At 37.9% G+C, this 15144-nt stretch overlaps 1 protein-coding gene across 3 annotated transcripts in view; it reads right to left on the bottom strand.

Annotated features, from left to right (window-relative positions):
* MYBPC3 (myosin binding protein C, cardiac) overlaps positions 1 to 15144 on the bottom strand; it is a 62074-nt gene that overhangs the window by 2527 nt on the left and 44403 nt on the right. For all 3 annotated transcript variants that reach the window (XM_030950071.1, XM_030950069.1, XM_030950070.1), the window contains 6 exons: positions 14372 to 14460; positions 9260 to 9455; positions 4658 to 4797; positions 3737 to 3896; positions 3037 to 3173; positions 349 to 535 (listed from right to left, as the gene is read on the bottom strand). In XM_030950071.1, the coding sequence (XP_030805931.1) occupies positions 349 to 535; positions 3037 to 3173; positions 3737 to 3896; positions 4658 to 4797; positions 9260 to 9455; positions 14372 to 14460 (909 nt within the window). The remainder of the gene's footprint in view (positions 1 to 348; positions 536 to 3036; positions 3174 to 3736; positions 3897 to 4657; positions 4798 to 9259; positions 9456 to 14371; positions 14461 to 15144) is intronic.

Raw genomic sequence — 15144 nt, 5'->3', positions numbered from 1 at the left:
ATTTAAAACCTTCACTTACAGAATAAGCACAAATTCTGATGAAGTTATCCTCGATGCAGTGGTTGTAGATAGACCTCCCTTCCACTGCTAACTATCTGCACTAGGAATAGCAAGTCAGAAGTGCGATAATTGTGCACCATCAGACCTGTATTACCTAGCAAGTAACCTAATTCTATCATAACACTTCAGAATGAAAAAAAAAATCTTAGTGATGCTTGTAATTAACAAACTTTTTATATACCACCCAAAAATCGGATAAAGGGGAACTATGACTTTATTTCCTTTTAACTACCCATTAGTCTCTCTTCATTGCAGTGATGGGGTTATGCATAGGATTAATCTGATTACCTCTGACATCCAGCCTGCACTCTATTTCAGCTTCCCCACACTCATTGACAGCTTTGCAGGTGTAAATGCCTCCGTCAAAGGGAGTGGGCTTGCGGATCTCCAGGGTCAGCACCCCCTGCTTACTGAACATGCGGTACTTGGCGTCCCCAGAGAGATCCATTTTGTTTTTGAACCAGAATATCTTTGGCTGAAGAACAAAAAAGAAGATTTTTAAGATAGAAGGTAGAGAATGGAAGACTTACACCTGATCTTGCGGCCTCCTGTAGCCATCAAAGGCTAAGTAGTATTATATGGGGTATTATGAGGAGTATTTAAAAAGAACTGTTAATAGTTTTTCAAGGAACATCTCATTCAGTGCAAATTCATGAAACCAATAATATAACAGTTCAGTATTTTTGTTAACTCAAAAATAGCACATAGAAAATGTAGGTTTTTTCCCTCTTTTATTGCAATTTGAAAAAAACCCCAACCCCTATTAACTGTCTACAAATTCATTCATTTAGGAGTTATTTAGTTGTGCTTATTAAAATGTATTTGACTGCTACAAGTATCTTACAGAAGGGGAATTAAATGTCACAGATTACTAGAACAGAAGTGTCATAAAAGTCCACAGATGCTGGGTGGCCAATTTAGGATGCCAGGTTTGGTCCAGGAAAGGATTTTCCAAACTCTCTAGCATATCTTTAGAAACTTCAGGAATTTAAACATAAAGTTCCTGTTGGCTTCTGCTATGGAATGAAGTGGTTGCTTCTATACCAGTTCAAGCTTTTATGTTTTGTTTCCAATCCCTGAAAATATGCCTTTAATTTTTATAAATGAAATTTTGAAAATGAAAAATCTGATGAAACAAACTGCTTTTGTTTATTTCAAGCTCATTAGTACATATAGTGAAGAAACAGTCTTTAAAGAATAGAAAACCAAGTTTTACATTTATCTATTTTTCTTTCAGACATTAATGTCTTCTGTTTCTTCACCCATAAACCCCAAAACTACTTACACTGTTTTTACAGAGTGCATTCAAATCTACGGAATCACTTTTGTCTTTCACCTGTGGTATATCAGTCCAGTGCATCCCACCTGCAACTTGCTCAATTTTCTTGATAGGTCTCTACTGGAATTTTTCCTGCCTTAACATTTTTTCCTTGCTTCTCTATAGCTTCTTTATCTTTCTGGATATATGTCTCTTGTTATACTTCATTACTGGCAGGGCAGTGGAAAAGTTACCACTGCAAGCAGAGACAGTGCATGCCATACAGATCATCCTGAGGTGTGCTGGACAATCTACAATTATTAAGAACTGGGAACTTTTCATCCGCATAAGGTAATGAGAGCTTTTGCAGAGCACTGCTGCAGGTACTGAAACATTTTATCAAGGTTAATTTGGGCAATGGAAGTACAAAAACATATCTTGAAAAGCTGCTTTAGGAGCATTAGGTGTACTGAAGGTTGAGGACTACTTGGATCCTTCAGGCTAATGTGAAGGAGGAGCTAGCATGCCTGAATTGCAAAACCTTCCATTACTGCTCAAGAACCGCTGTAAAATTGAGAAGGTTTTTAAAGAATCTTCTTAAAACCATGGAAACAGAATGAAGTGGATGCAGATGCACAAAAATGTCAGTTAACCAAGAGGGAATATTGTCAATAACACTGTCATTTCTAAGCTGAGGCAGCTACTGGAAGATCGATTTTGCCTACAGTTGCTGGTGTTTATTCTGTAATGTCCTTGTTTTTTTGAAGCTGTTTACATGGATATGCTTCCTTTTTACTTTTGAGTTTTGTCTGGAGCTCCTTCTTCATACAATGAATGCAGCAAATGATTTTTTTAGATTTGGACTGAGTGATTGTTACGTGTTTTGCTCTGTAGCAATCAGATCCTTTCACAGGTATGAGGTAGTGAAAGAAGCTGAAAATAAGTAGCCAGACGTGAAGGGATTGTGCTAATTTAAATTTAGGACAAGATTATGTTTTAATATGGTAAATTCCTTCACTGCAGGCAAAAATCTTATTTCCCTTTTCTGAGAAATCTAAATTTAGCTCCTAGCTGATACAGTTTTTACTGCTTGTTCCTGATTAATAAAATAGTACATCTTTATGTACTCTTTGATGGGACTTTCATAAATATATTTAGAATGAGAAAATATTCCTGTGAGATTAAAAAAACAAACCAACAAAACCCCCGCAAAAAAACTTCACATGAGACCACGCCTTATTCTAGTTAGTTTTGCAAAATGGCTCAGACTGTCAAAAACTTCTGTGGATGCATTGGTGTTACAGAAAAACTGCTGTTCCTCTGTGTCATTTAGTTAGTGGAACAGTAGATGACATTTAGCTGCTGTTTTCTTCAAACTCTGGAGAGAGCAGAGTATAGATTGTGAGCAGACCATTTTGTCGTTGTTTGCCTTCTGCAGTGAGTAGGTTTTGTGCAGAGGTGGTACATTTCCAGTGGTGTGGTGCCACCAGGAGCAGTGAGTGCCCTTCCCTCTGTCCCCATCACTGTGTCACCCCCCAGCTGTGCACAGATCCACCCAACCACTTGCCCCCGCTCTCTGCAGGCTCAGGTGTGGGCGAGGTGGGCATGACCAGGTGCCCTCTGCTGCTCCTCTGCACAGCCATGCCACACTCAGCCACCCTGAGCTGGCAGGAATTCTTGCCTTGGTGCAGCAATCTCAGTGACAGTGGTGACTGTACCTTGGGGATGCCTCTGACAGCACAGCTGAGTGTGGTGTTGTAGCCCGCGATCACAGAGCGGTTCACTAAAGGGTGGGTAAATTTAGGGGCCTCCGAGAAGTCGTGTTCTTTGTAACAAGGGGGTTTATAAGTGGTGCCTGCAGTTCAAAGAGACAAAATAGTAAGAACTGTGTTGGCAGTTCTGCTGACTTCTGTACAATCTATCTGTCATTTATTTTGTCTGTATCATTTTAAGAAGCTTCAAAACTTTTGGCATTTGTGATAGAAAAAGTCTTTAAATACATTTCATTCTTAAGCATATCTCATGTTTAATGTGTTAGTTAAGAGTCCTGGCTATCATGAGTTTTCAGCTTCTATTAAAAATATGATGGCCATATGTGTACAGGGAAAGTCTTCACCACAGACATCTTCAACTTTTAACCCCAAAATAGAAACATAATCCCCCTGTTGTATTATTTACTTCAGACAATATAGTTTAGGAAGACTGTGTGATTAAATATTTTTTAACTAACTTTTGTATTAGTACAGGAGATATGCCTAGATAAAGGCTCTTGATGCTGAAGCTCTTTTTAAATGCTGGTTGCTAAATAATGAAAATATCTTTAGGGGTGCAGCTAGTAAATCTGTATTTTCCATTTGCCAGTGTATTACTTCTGGCACTTAGTGGCTTTTGTGATCTTTGGTTTGAAGAATATGTTACCTGTTTTTTGGATGTGGGCAGGATTTTTGGTGGTTGCAGCAGTTTCACTCAATCCACACAAATTTTCACTGAAGATTCGAAAAAAATAGTCATTTCCCATAATGAGGTCTGACACGATACAGTTTGTGCGACGATAGTGATCAAAAACCGTGTACCATTCCTGTAACAAGACCGTACTGTTTAGAAAGATCGTATGAGAGGTCAGACTGGTGCTGCTTTTGGCATGGAGAGAATTATTTTGTTACAAGGAAAAGACAGGCAGACAGGTATTTAGCACTAACCTGTGAAATTAACATTATGTTACTCCCTGTGAAGATCAGCTGATCTGTTTTCTTACTTTTATATTCTGGTGGTGTGATAGGCATATTAATGCTTCCATTTTGAGAAAAAAATTCCCTCAACTCTCTGCCATATTTTGGCCACACTCCTATCTGGGGAATCTGGTACAAGATGTGTACTCAGAATGTGACTGCTCAGTGGCCTCTTCCATGAGAAAGATATTTTCCAGTTTGACAGGCACACATACCTCTCCCAGTACATACCCTGCTATGCCTAGCATCTCACTTCAACTCTAACTCTTCCTCCCTCCCCTTCAATTTTTTGCTGCATTTATGAAAAATATAATTCCAAATAAAAACTATCATTCCACCTTCTAAGGAGAGCTGTCTATGCAGTTGCCTCCTGATACTGCACAGGCTTGGTCTCTCTTCCATTTTCTACTGAGTATTTAGATTAATCTTTCACCTTTTGGGGTTTTTTTAGATTCTACTTTTCAATGTTTAATTACCTCTGAGGTGCCACAGGACACCTTGGACACACAAATGAGTGTCATGAACTCAGTCATTTCCTCAAGTCTCTGTGTTTCCAGAGCAGGTGCTGGTTTAACTCCCTTCAAAGCCACAGACCCAGCCAAGTTCTTACCATTGTTTTTTTGTCAGCTTTCTGAATGGTGTAGCCCAAGATCTGAGCATTGCCGTCATCCTGGGGAGGTGACCACTCCAGGGCTGCATTAAATCCCCAAACATCCACAAGCTTTATATTCTGAGGAGGCCCAGGCTTGTCTGCAGAGGAGACATAAGAAAACACCTTAGCTTTTAGTTCAAGGTTCAAGAGCTTTGTCATTTCCCCATGCAGGGAAAAAAAATAGAACCTGATAGCAATCTGTAACATTCCATAGCAACACACTTAATTAATGTGAAATTAAAACTGTAAACAAGAACATTGGGAAATTTTAAAATACCCTTTGAATATTCTTTTGAGAGGCTGAATCCTATGGAGAAATAGAAAACACACGAGAATTAGTAACATCTTTAAAATAGAATAAGAAGTTTGTGTTGTTTGGATGGATGTGATTAACTCTTTAACTGCAGTTTTATTACTTACTTTGTTACCTCAGTGCAATTTCTTGGCCATTTATCTACACTGCTATAACTACCAGGCCAATGGGGTGTGTGCCTTCCAGCTGAGGAAGGCCAGCCATTTGGGAATACATCTTTTCCCTCTTGGCTCAGTGCTTGTTAGCTTGCCCACTGGGTGATTTCTCTGTAATACCTAGAAAAAGAACAAACTCTCAAAGAGATAGAGAAATCTGTGTCCTTTTTAAGATACATGGAAATATAGAGAAAAACAACATAGTATGAAATGATAATAATTTTATTTTTTCTTTTTATATCGTGTTGTTTAGTCAAATGCTGTAAGCTTTAGATTAGATTTATTAAATAATATTTCTGTCTTTTTAAGTTGAAGACACCAATCCACCTTTTTGATGTTAGATTGTTGCACCCAGTTATGGGGCCTGCTGGGGACAGCTGGATAGTTCATCTTATTATTGAGTGAAAAATAGTTCAAGATCATTTTAGACAGCTGAAGGGAAACTGTCTCCCCATTGTGTAGTTAAGCTGGAAAAATTAAGAAAATTGTAAGAATCTGATGGATGTAGGTTTGAGATGAGCAAAGCACAGAGGAATGTAATTATAGATGGCTTGTAATTTAATTCCTTAAAGAAGGATATTCAAATCAGTAATAAATTAGCCTTTGTTATTGGGGGAACTGGGACTTTCTACATCGACGCATAATGTGCTAATTCTCTTTTCAATGACAAACTTTGGAATTGAAAAGCTGCTTTATAATTAGGTTTGACCCCTACTGTCCTTCTTCAAAGTGGTGCCTACTAGAGCACTGCATGATGTCTGATAAGGGATATGGAATGCGTGGCTCTCATTCCATTTATCATCTTCTTTCTGCCTATCTTAACTAACATTTCAGAGAAAAACCTGCCATCTTCTGTGTTTCTCAGCAGCCGCCAACCAGGTAAAACCTTCATACATTTTCTTCTCTGTTTCTGAAGGAGGGAATGGCAATATGTTGTCAAATGAGCAACATTGCTTATGGGGATGTGGAAATGCATTTGTTGTTAACTTGAATCACAACTTAGAAGAAACAAAAATCTAGTTGTTTTGTTAGATATGTATTTCATTTTACAGAAATCAATCAATCTATTCCGATTTAAGAGAAGAATTTTTCATACTACATACCTGTCTGCATATGTGTGAAGAACAACCTTAAAAAAGGCAGAGATGGATAAATTTGCTACATGGGTTTTTATGTTCTTGATCTTTGTGGTTCAGTGGGATAATGCAATCTGCAAGAAGATCTGTCCAAAATTTCTTCATAGAATGGTAGAATATTTCTTTCTCAGTAATAACCAGTACAACTCTAGCTTATGGATACAGGATGGGAAAAGTTAAACTTATTGATACTTCTGACTCAAATTATTTTCCTCTGTAGAGCACTGTGTCGTAGTGGGGATTTATATTCTGAGGAAGTATTCTGTCTTACCTGCAGCGCAAGCTCAGCTGAGGAGTTTTGCAAACTAATGAAATTTATACAATGGGAAGAGGAGATAGTGTGAATTACCTTTCAAAGATAAATTCTAATTTATATTTTCAAATAATACAAAACAAGAAAAAGAATTAATTACAGTTAAAAAAATAAAGTATAGAACTGAGGTTTGCTTCGGTCAATAGAAGTCATGATGAAAGACATAATTTATTGATTCATGTAGAGGGTGAAAGAAGTTGAGGGAACCATATTCTCCGGAGATTGGAGTTATTTTCATTATCTTTGAACTTTCTAAAAGTCTTTAGTAAATACTCGATTCCCATGGAAATAGTGCACATCTTTTTTTGATCTGCAGAGTAAATGGCAACAACTGTTTTGGCAACGAGGGAAGGTGATGGCAGTAACAGAGTTGTTTCCTCTTGTTTGGAGCTGACCTGACTCATCACCACAGCAGAGCTTTTGGCTACCTGCATTCTTGCCTTACCCCAAAAAAAGATAGGTGCTGAAGCCACAAGCATTACTTGTTCATCAAGGAGACTTTTGCCAAGGGAAGTTAGCTGATGAAAAGACACCTCAAAAGATCACTGATTGACTTGTTGTATCTCTGAAACCCAGGGTGGCTTTTCAGCCTGCTGTTCTACAGCACCGAAACCACCACTAGGAGTGTAGAAAGAGTTCCTGAATCACCCATATTTCTGTTGTGCCAAGAGAATATAAAATCTGGGGAACAAAAAGTGCAGTTGGCAGAATTGAGAAGAGGTAGTTCCTCTAGAATAACACAATCAAGAATCAGGGTAGATGCCCTGATTGCAGAAGTATCTGCATATGTAACGAGCCCTTTCTCTTCTTGGTCATGAATTAATGAAACATATATATTCCCATTCATTTAACCAAACTGCCCAAGAAGTACAAAATTAATGTCCTACAACTCTTACATGTGTGATAAGATTAGTTCTTTTTATCAATATTTCATTTTCTGTATAGTATAACTCTCTGGCAATGGTAGATGGATATGTTTTTGTGACTTTCTACACAAACAGTAGGCAGAAGATACTTGGTGCTATGGCCTAAGAGCAATGGCCAGAATCAAGAGCCACTAACCAGTTTTAGAAAGATAAATTAGAATGTAGGGTGCACTACTCCCCTTTACCTGAGTCATAGGGTCAGAGAATGGCTTAGGTTGGAAGGGACATCAAAGATCTTTCAGTTCCAACCCCATGGCATGGGCAGGGACACCTTCCAGCAGACCAGATTGCTCAGAGCCCCATCCAGCCTTGCCCTGAACAGCACCAGGCATGGGGCATCCACACCTTCTCTGGGCGCTCTTGGGATTATTTTTGTTTAGCTGCCATTTACTTATTTTGCTCTTGCAGAACTGCAGTCATCCTTTGAGCAGAAGCTGCTGCTGGTATTAAGACATATTTGCTCCAATTTTTTGTGCCGTTCTTGTTTGCTGTTGGCACCATTGCATACCCATTCTGCCAACATAATTAATAAAACTTAAGCAGAGCAAAGTCAGCATTTTTAATTCCAAAGCATTAGGAGGTGAGCCAAAACACGTATTCTGAAAATGTATTGATACACTGGAAGAAATTTGGGATAACAGTGTAAAAGTGTGGGGAAAGAGAAATAAAAACAGTTATCAAGAATGTTAAAAAGAGTGCTAATGAGGAGAAACATAAAAGCTGTGGCTAAACATTAATGAAATCTGAATATGCAAGATCTCAGAATATCTCTCACATAATCCCAACAGAAGTTATGGAAACTTTGGCAATGACATTAGAAAACATTGGAAACTATATTACATTGGAAATTGTATAATAGAGAATAAGCTCCAGACTAACTAGACACTCTTAACAGAGTAAAGCATTAAATGTAAATTTTTCAAATTCACAGGACTGTGCCTTCTAATTTTTAAAACTGTAGAGGTATATTATGGCAATAATTTTATCTCCCTATCCTTATCTAATGAAAAAAGCCCCATGTAAAAGTACGGCCATTCCAAGAGTCATATTTCCTTCCTTGAGTATAATATGGCTATGCCTAAGAACACCAGAACTCTGAAATTCTATCTCTCTTAAAGTGACAAAAAGGAGATTGATAAGGATGATCAAAGATATGGAATGGCATCTGTTTGAAAATAGTCAACATGAAGAGAGTAAAAGAGTTGAGAAAGTTAACTGAGGCAAGTGGGACTGAATGTTATAAAATTATGAGTAACATGGAAAAGCTGAATGATTATTCTTGTTTTTTTCTGATACAAAACTGTATAGATGTTAAATGAGATTGTCAGGAGACAGACTCTAATTAAAACAAATAGGTATATGTACTTAAAATGAAATTCCTTATAAAAGGATGTTTGGATTCTCAAACTAGACCTGGATTAAAATACAGACTGGATAAAATTAGGCAAGAAAAAGATCACTAAAGATCACTAAATAGCTATGGAACACAAAGAATATCCCTCACCCTCTGAAGGTCTCTAAGACACAGATAATTTCATGGTGGGAAAATGTAGTAGGAAAATAAGGTCACATGCTTGCCCTGCTCTTTGTCCTACCATCTGCAACCAACCATTGAAAGAGAAGGGATTCTGAGGGAGTTGGACCTTTGGGTTGCCTCAGTCCGGCCATTATTTTGTTTTGCATGATCTGCTTAATTCTGATGTTGTCAGGGTCTTACCTATGATTTGTATTGTTATTGCAACTTTATCAGACATGTTTTCTATCTGAAGAGTGACTTCATATGCTCCTGAGTGGTGAAGCTCTGCTTTTCTGATGAAAAGGATTGTGTCCGTGCTACTGTTCCGAATTCCCACATCTTTGGAGTCTAGAGTTTGACCATCTTTCAGCCAGGTGATTTTGGGTCTTGGTTTACCCTAAATAGAGAAAAAAAAATTTAAAGGCTTTAGTATTTCCATTTTTCTCTTAGCAATAAATCTAGAAGGCTTAATATAATACACAGAGTTGAGATAGTAAACTCTATAAGTACTTTACAATTTCTGTTTTCCTCCAGACAAATATTTGCTACCATCTGTGTGGTTTAGTGGCACCATGCTCTGAGGATGGCATTTAGTTAGAGACTGAAGTGATACTGAGAACAAATCCAGAAATACTATACATGTGCCGGGCTGGTACTCTTTCCCAGGCATCAGTGAAGCCCACAGGTGATTTGACTTGTTCTGATTGTTATTAGCAGAATCTTTACACACCTGAGGACTTTATTAGCTTTGCTCCCCTTCTCCTTCCTTTCTTAAAATGTTTGATGCTCTGTCCTCAGGCATTTTAAAGATTTTTTGAAAAATTATTGTAATCTTGCAGTCTTGGGAAGTGAAATTTACTGTATAATTCTTTCTGCACTGCAAAATTATTTTGGTAACTGTCAACCTAAGCAGTCTGTGTTGCTGCACCCATGGAAGATGGCATTGTGGAATCAGTGAGCTATCAGTGGTGTGCACCACTCTCATCCAGCCATTTCCAGGAAAAATGGTAAGTACTATTTAGTTCTTCAGAAGTTATTGGGGTGCTACTTCCACAGTACAACTCCAGACAAGGAATCCCAAGAAAGCAGAAAATGGCCATAACATATTTATTAAGTGTATTAATAGTTAATCCAACAGAAAATAACTCAGTGGGGGGTTTTAAGTTTCTGCCAGATTACCAAGGTGAAACAGAGCGGCCCAGGCCTGGAGTAGTTCAGAGGGGTGGGGAGGGAAAGTGGCACCTTGCAGGGCCAGCAGTCACCTCTGCTCAGGCTGCCCTGAACTGGAGCCCAAGGCACTGAAATGGGGATGCTGCCTAAGGTAAACAGCAGAGAAAGCAGCTCTGGAAGGTTCCTCAATCCACTGGAAAAACTCTTTCTCGCTCTGAAAGACTGTATCTCTTCCCTTGGCCTACACAGGGAGATTAAAATACTCAGACTCTTGGTTTTGGTGCCTAAAGGTAGACAGAATAATAATGAATCTTTGTGCATTGCTATACCTCTATTTCAGGTTTTTCTGGTATTTGCTCGAAAAGTCTGTGTACCATTATTCTTTTTTCCAGTCGTGTTAGGAAAAAAACTTCACCTTTTATAAGAGTCAGGCCAAGATCTGTCCAAAATTATACTTAAAGGATGTCTAAAAGACCTAGAAATTGCCATTTGTTCATTGATGCTCTTTTCTCTAACTCATCAGATGTATTGTAGTTTATTTTACATCAGGGCTGATAAACACCTTGAATGAGCTATGGTTTTGGATCTTGCATTCTCTCTGATGAATTATTTTCCTACAGCTTTCTGCCAAGGAGCATAGTTAAGAGCACCTCAGGGCTGAAATAATAGATATGCGAGAGTTTTTTCCTGTTATAGTGTACCTGTATGCTGGTCTCATTTCAGAGAACCCTCAGAAAAACCTCTAAGAGCAAGAAATGGCTTCCTCTCTTCAGCTGGAATGTATAGTAGAAATTCTGGAATAAGTGAAAGGGTTTGGGTTGTTTTGTGTTTTATTTTCCATATCTGATTATTGGTGAACAGGCCAAGAACTGACTCTATTTTACTCCCTACATATGCCTATATTTTAAAGTGATATGAAGATCCTCCTTGAAAAATTTGGCTAGGGAATGCTTGAAAAATAAAAACAATCTGCCTAAATAGTATAGTTCTATGGGCATTTATTTAAATTTCTACTTTGCCAAGACAAATACTTGGCAGGTTTTCAGGCTGATTACAAGGTTGTTGCTGCTGGTGTTCTAGTGTGGTTGATCAGATATGTTCACTCACAGCTCCTCCTTTTTTGAGGTGCTGAGAGAGCCAGTGAAAGATTCCAAGTGTTCTAAGTGCTGGTTTTCATATACTCTTATATTTATAGACTGTGAAAAGCATAATCACATAGAAAGCATGTTCCTAATACATATGTCAGAGGATTGGATTTCTGCAATGTGAAATAGATAATCTGAGAGAGAATAGTGAGTGACAGAGTAGCTAAATAGCACCAGAGAAACTTAAGGAGTTCACAGCCAGGGAAGAATGAATTTAAATGCTCTTAGATATTTATATTCACACATTTATGATGGACAAAAAGACTGCTCAGTACTACTGTGAATTTTATCCACTAATAGCACATAATACCCCTCCAATCACATGCCACATTGTTAATTTTGAAGGAAGAATATGTTGATTCTCTTCTTTTCACCAGAATGTTCCACCTGCTTAAAGTACTCAACCTAAAAAAGGTTAGTAACAATGTTTTACTTTTCTTTCAGGACATTTTGGTCTAAAGATTTAAATAGATCTGCTAGTAGCATTAAACCCAGGACACCTTGACAATGTATTTCACAGAATTTTACTGTAGTGACCACAGAGGTCACTGGAAAGGTTGCACAGAGACTGTAAATAGTAGAAGACACTGACTTCCACTTTCACTAGATACCAGATTCTGTATCTATTTAGAATCTTCTTCTGCAATAGAAATGGCCAGTGACTTAAAATTTTTCAAAATGTGAAGGGAAAAGATCTTTTTGATTTACTTTTTTCGAAAGGTCACCTGTATTACATATTCTAAACAGCTATAGCCACAATTTTTAATACTGTGAGGCTGAAATTCAACACTATGACAGATTTAATTTACTCAAATAAATACTTCTTGAATTAAAGTCTTCTGGCTTCATTCTCAGAGTGAAATCTGGTGTTGCTGGATAGATTTTAGCATTTTTTGTTAGCCTTACTCTTTAGGAGACAAGAGCTTATACCAACACATGATTTGTCAGTCAGCTACTCAAATCACTTTTCAATTAGTTCGTTCAGTTTGGCCAAATTTGCCAGAGCACCTGAAATCACTAAGATTAGCTTAGTGCAGTTCTGTGAAAAATTGAAATGCCAAAACCTCAGTTAGTGTCCCCACTAAGAAAAGTCAGGAAAAGCTCAGTCTTTTAACTATTTTGTTTTGCAACAGCTGAATGATGAGGCAGGATTAAGTGAAGCTCTGGATTAGTTGCCACATGCACTTAGCCTGGCCAGGGAACTGAGGACGTGTCAGTGAGGGGAGGAGGGCACAGAACTGGCAAATCTCTGGGAATATTGCAGTGAGGCTGCTCTCAGCACAGGAGGTGCTGCATGAGCTGGCACAGGGGTGATATGGGGCTGTCATGGTTTATTTAGCACCTCCCTTCCTGGCAGAGTCTTGTGGGGAGCAGAGAAGGCCTTGACTCTGTGTATGCACTGCTCTCAGCAACAGCTAAAGTACCCCAAAATTATCAATACTCTTTCCAGCACTAATTGAAAATGTCACCCCATAGTAACTTCCAGGAAGAAAACTGACTGCCCAGTCAAAACCAGCACAAGGGGACACAAGACACAAATCTCTAAAATGCTAAACTTTATTCCCGTGCTTATGGGACAGCTTGTCAAATTTGTGCAATTTTTCTTCAACCAGGATATCAAAGCAGGAAAAATATCTGTTTATTTTAGGGTTTTTGAAAAATAATTACATAACTCAGAATAGGAGATGTACAAATCTTGAATTTTGTGTGTGGCTAGACATCAGTAAAAAAGTAATTTTAACAATTTTGGAGAAAAGAAATATGAAAGAAAAAAAAATGCCTTATGATTATGCTGACATAATTCAAGCATGCAATTCAAGAAAATTATCCATTCATGAGCGTGCAATTGTGTACTAATCAGATATATCTCTGTGAAAAAGCAACTTTTCATGTGACCCAGTAACCATAATGCAAAAAAGACATGTACCTTTAAGTTTACATAAATTTTGCTCTAATAATTTTTTTCCTGCTGATGCTGCTCAAACAAAAAAAATACAGATGATGTGTGGTTATTTGTCTCCCTTGTGGAAAAAATGTTTTGCATATCTCCAGCATCTTTTGTATGAAAATTTCAAAGCTCTTCACTAAAAAAAGGATTACATTTCTATAAATGTCAATCCTGGATAGTAGAGAAATTTCAGTGTCTTGAAGTTTTAACTGAGGACTTGATTAAGTGATATATCTGTTATTACTGAGGATATCTGTGTCAGAGCCAGAGTCTGTAATTTACAATTTCTTTTGCTATTTCTTCCTTAGGAAACCATTTCCTTACACACACGAATTCTTGCACTCTATTATATTATAGTCTTGCATCTGAAAAAAGGTATATGGGGTTTTAGAAACGGTCAGATAGTTGTCTGTACAGCTCCAGAAAATGCCAAGATGAGCTAACTGGTCAGGTCAGTCTTTGTGTATATTTGAGCAACTTTGTGCATGCCTTAGTGAAGTGTAGTTACATACATGCACCCTTGATAATCCTCAGCAAGCTCTGGTTTTTATGCCAAAAGCAGGTCTTTGTACACACACTCAGATTCTGCATCCCAGGGCCAGCTGGGGTCTTCTGTTTATGTGCAAACTCTGATTTTTGCAGTCAGCCTTTCAGAAATTAACATACATACTTTTGCCAAAGAAGTTGCCCAGTGACATCGTATGCCTTGGTTCCAGAAGAGTAATTAGTTGGATTCTTACATTTTTGTCTACTTCTCTCTAAGGTGCCTCCTGTGCTCAGTAAACAGGAATGGGCTTGCACTTACTTAGGCCACTTTTTTCTTCTTCCCCAAAAGGTGGGATTAAGGAAGAAACTCTGACTGTAAAAAAAACATTACTGAAAAAAAGAGTGATTCCCTCCCCTTCTCAATTTTTTGAGAGGGTTTCATGAATCATCAGCCTTATTTATGTAATTCTGCTGAAGCAGCGAAGTAATGGGAACTTGCATTAGGGAAATGGCTTTAGACAAGTAATCATAAATAACCATGACAAAATAGAAGCTGGTACATACCTGAAAAGGGATCACAATATTGATTGTTTCACCCACTTTCTTCACCAGAGTCTGTCTGAGGTGGCGTGGCAGCCAGAATTTGGGACGCTCTGCAGTTAAGCATTAGCACACTAAATACAAAACTTTTGATAATAAGCAACATTATTTATAGCAAAAATAAGGCAATGGATAACTTTAAGCATAAGAAAATTGTGAAAACACTGTTTATACTTTTAGGGACTAGCTCAGTCTCTCAGTAGTTTCTAAAGTATTTGTCTACTGGATAAAAAGTTAATATTAAGTCTCAGTTATATATTTACATCTGAGCATGTTTTCAGTGACAGCAGCATTATGAAAACATGTCACATCTGAAATGCCAAATTTGGGTGGCTTCTGTTGGATGTGAGTCTTCTGTATGGACTTTGTTTCTTTGGAGAAATTGTTCAGTTCAGTAGAAAGGATGGGACAAGGGATGTATTGGAGTAAAAGAGTGATGATAGATTATGATTATCTATTGCTATATTGATACTGCAGCACCTTGTAAATTGCCACTGGGAGGTATTTATGGATATACTCAGAAAGCACAGCAACTGATGGATTCCTTTATCTTGCTACAGTCATTCAGTTACAGTTCTTTGAGATGGATGTAGTGTGATCTCTTTGTAGCATCTTACTTTCACTAACAAACAAGGACCTTACTGCATGTTTTTTTCATTGGTCTCTGCTTTCCTCTACTTCACTGGAAAGCTTTCTAGGCTCTCCTTTTATCCTTAGTCTTTCCCCTATTATTTACA

Source organism: Camarhynchus parvulus, chromosome 5 (genome assembly GCF_901933205.1).
Source record: "Camarhynchus parvulus chromosome 5, STF_HiC, whole genome shotgun sequence".
Lineage (NCBI taxonomy): Eukaryota > Metazoa > Chordata > Aves > Passeriformes > Thraupidae > Camarhynchus > Camarhynchus parvulus.
The sequence above is the reverse complement of the archived record's forward strand: the minus strand, read 5'-3'. Positions and strand labels throughout refer to the sequence as shown.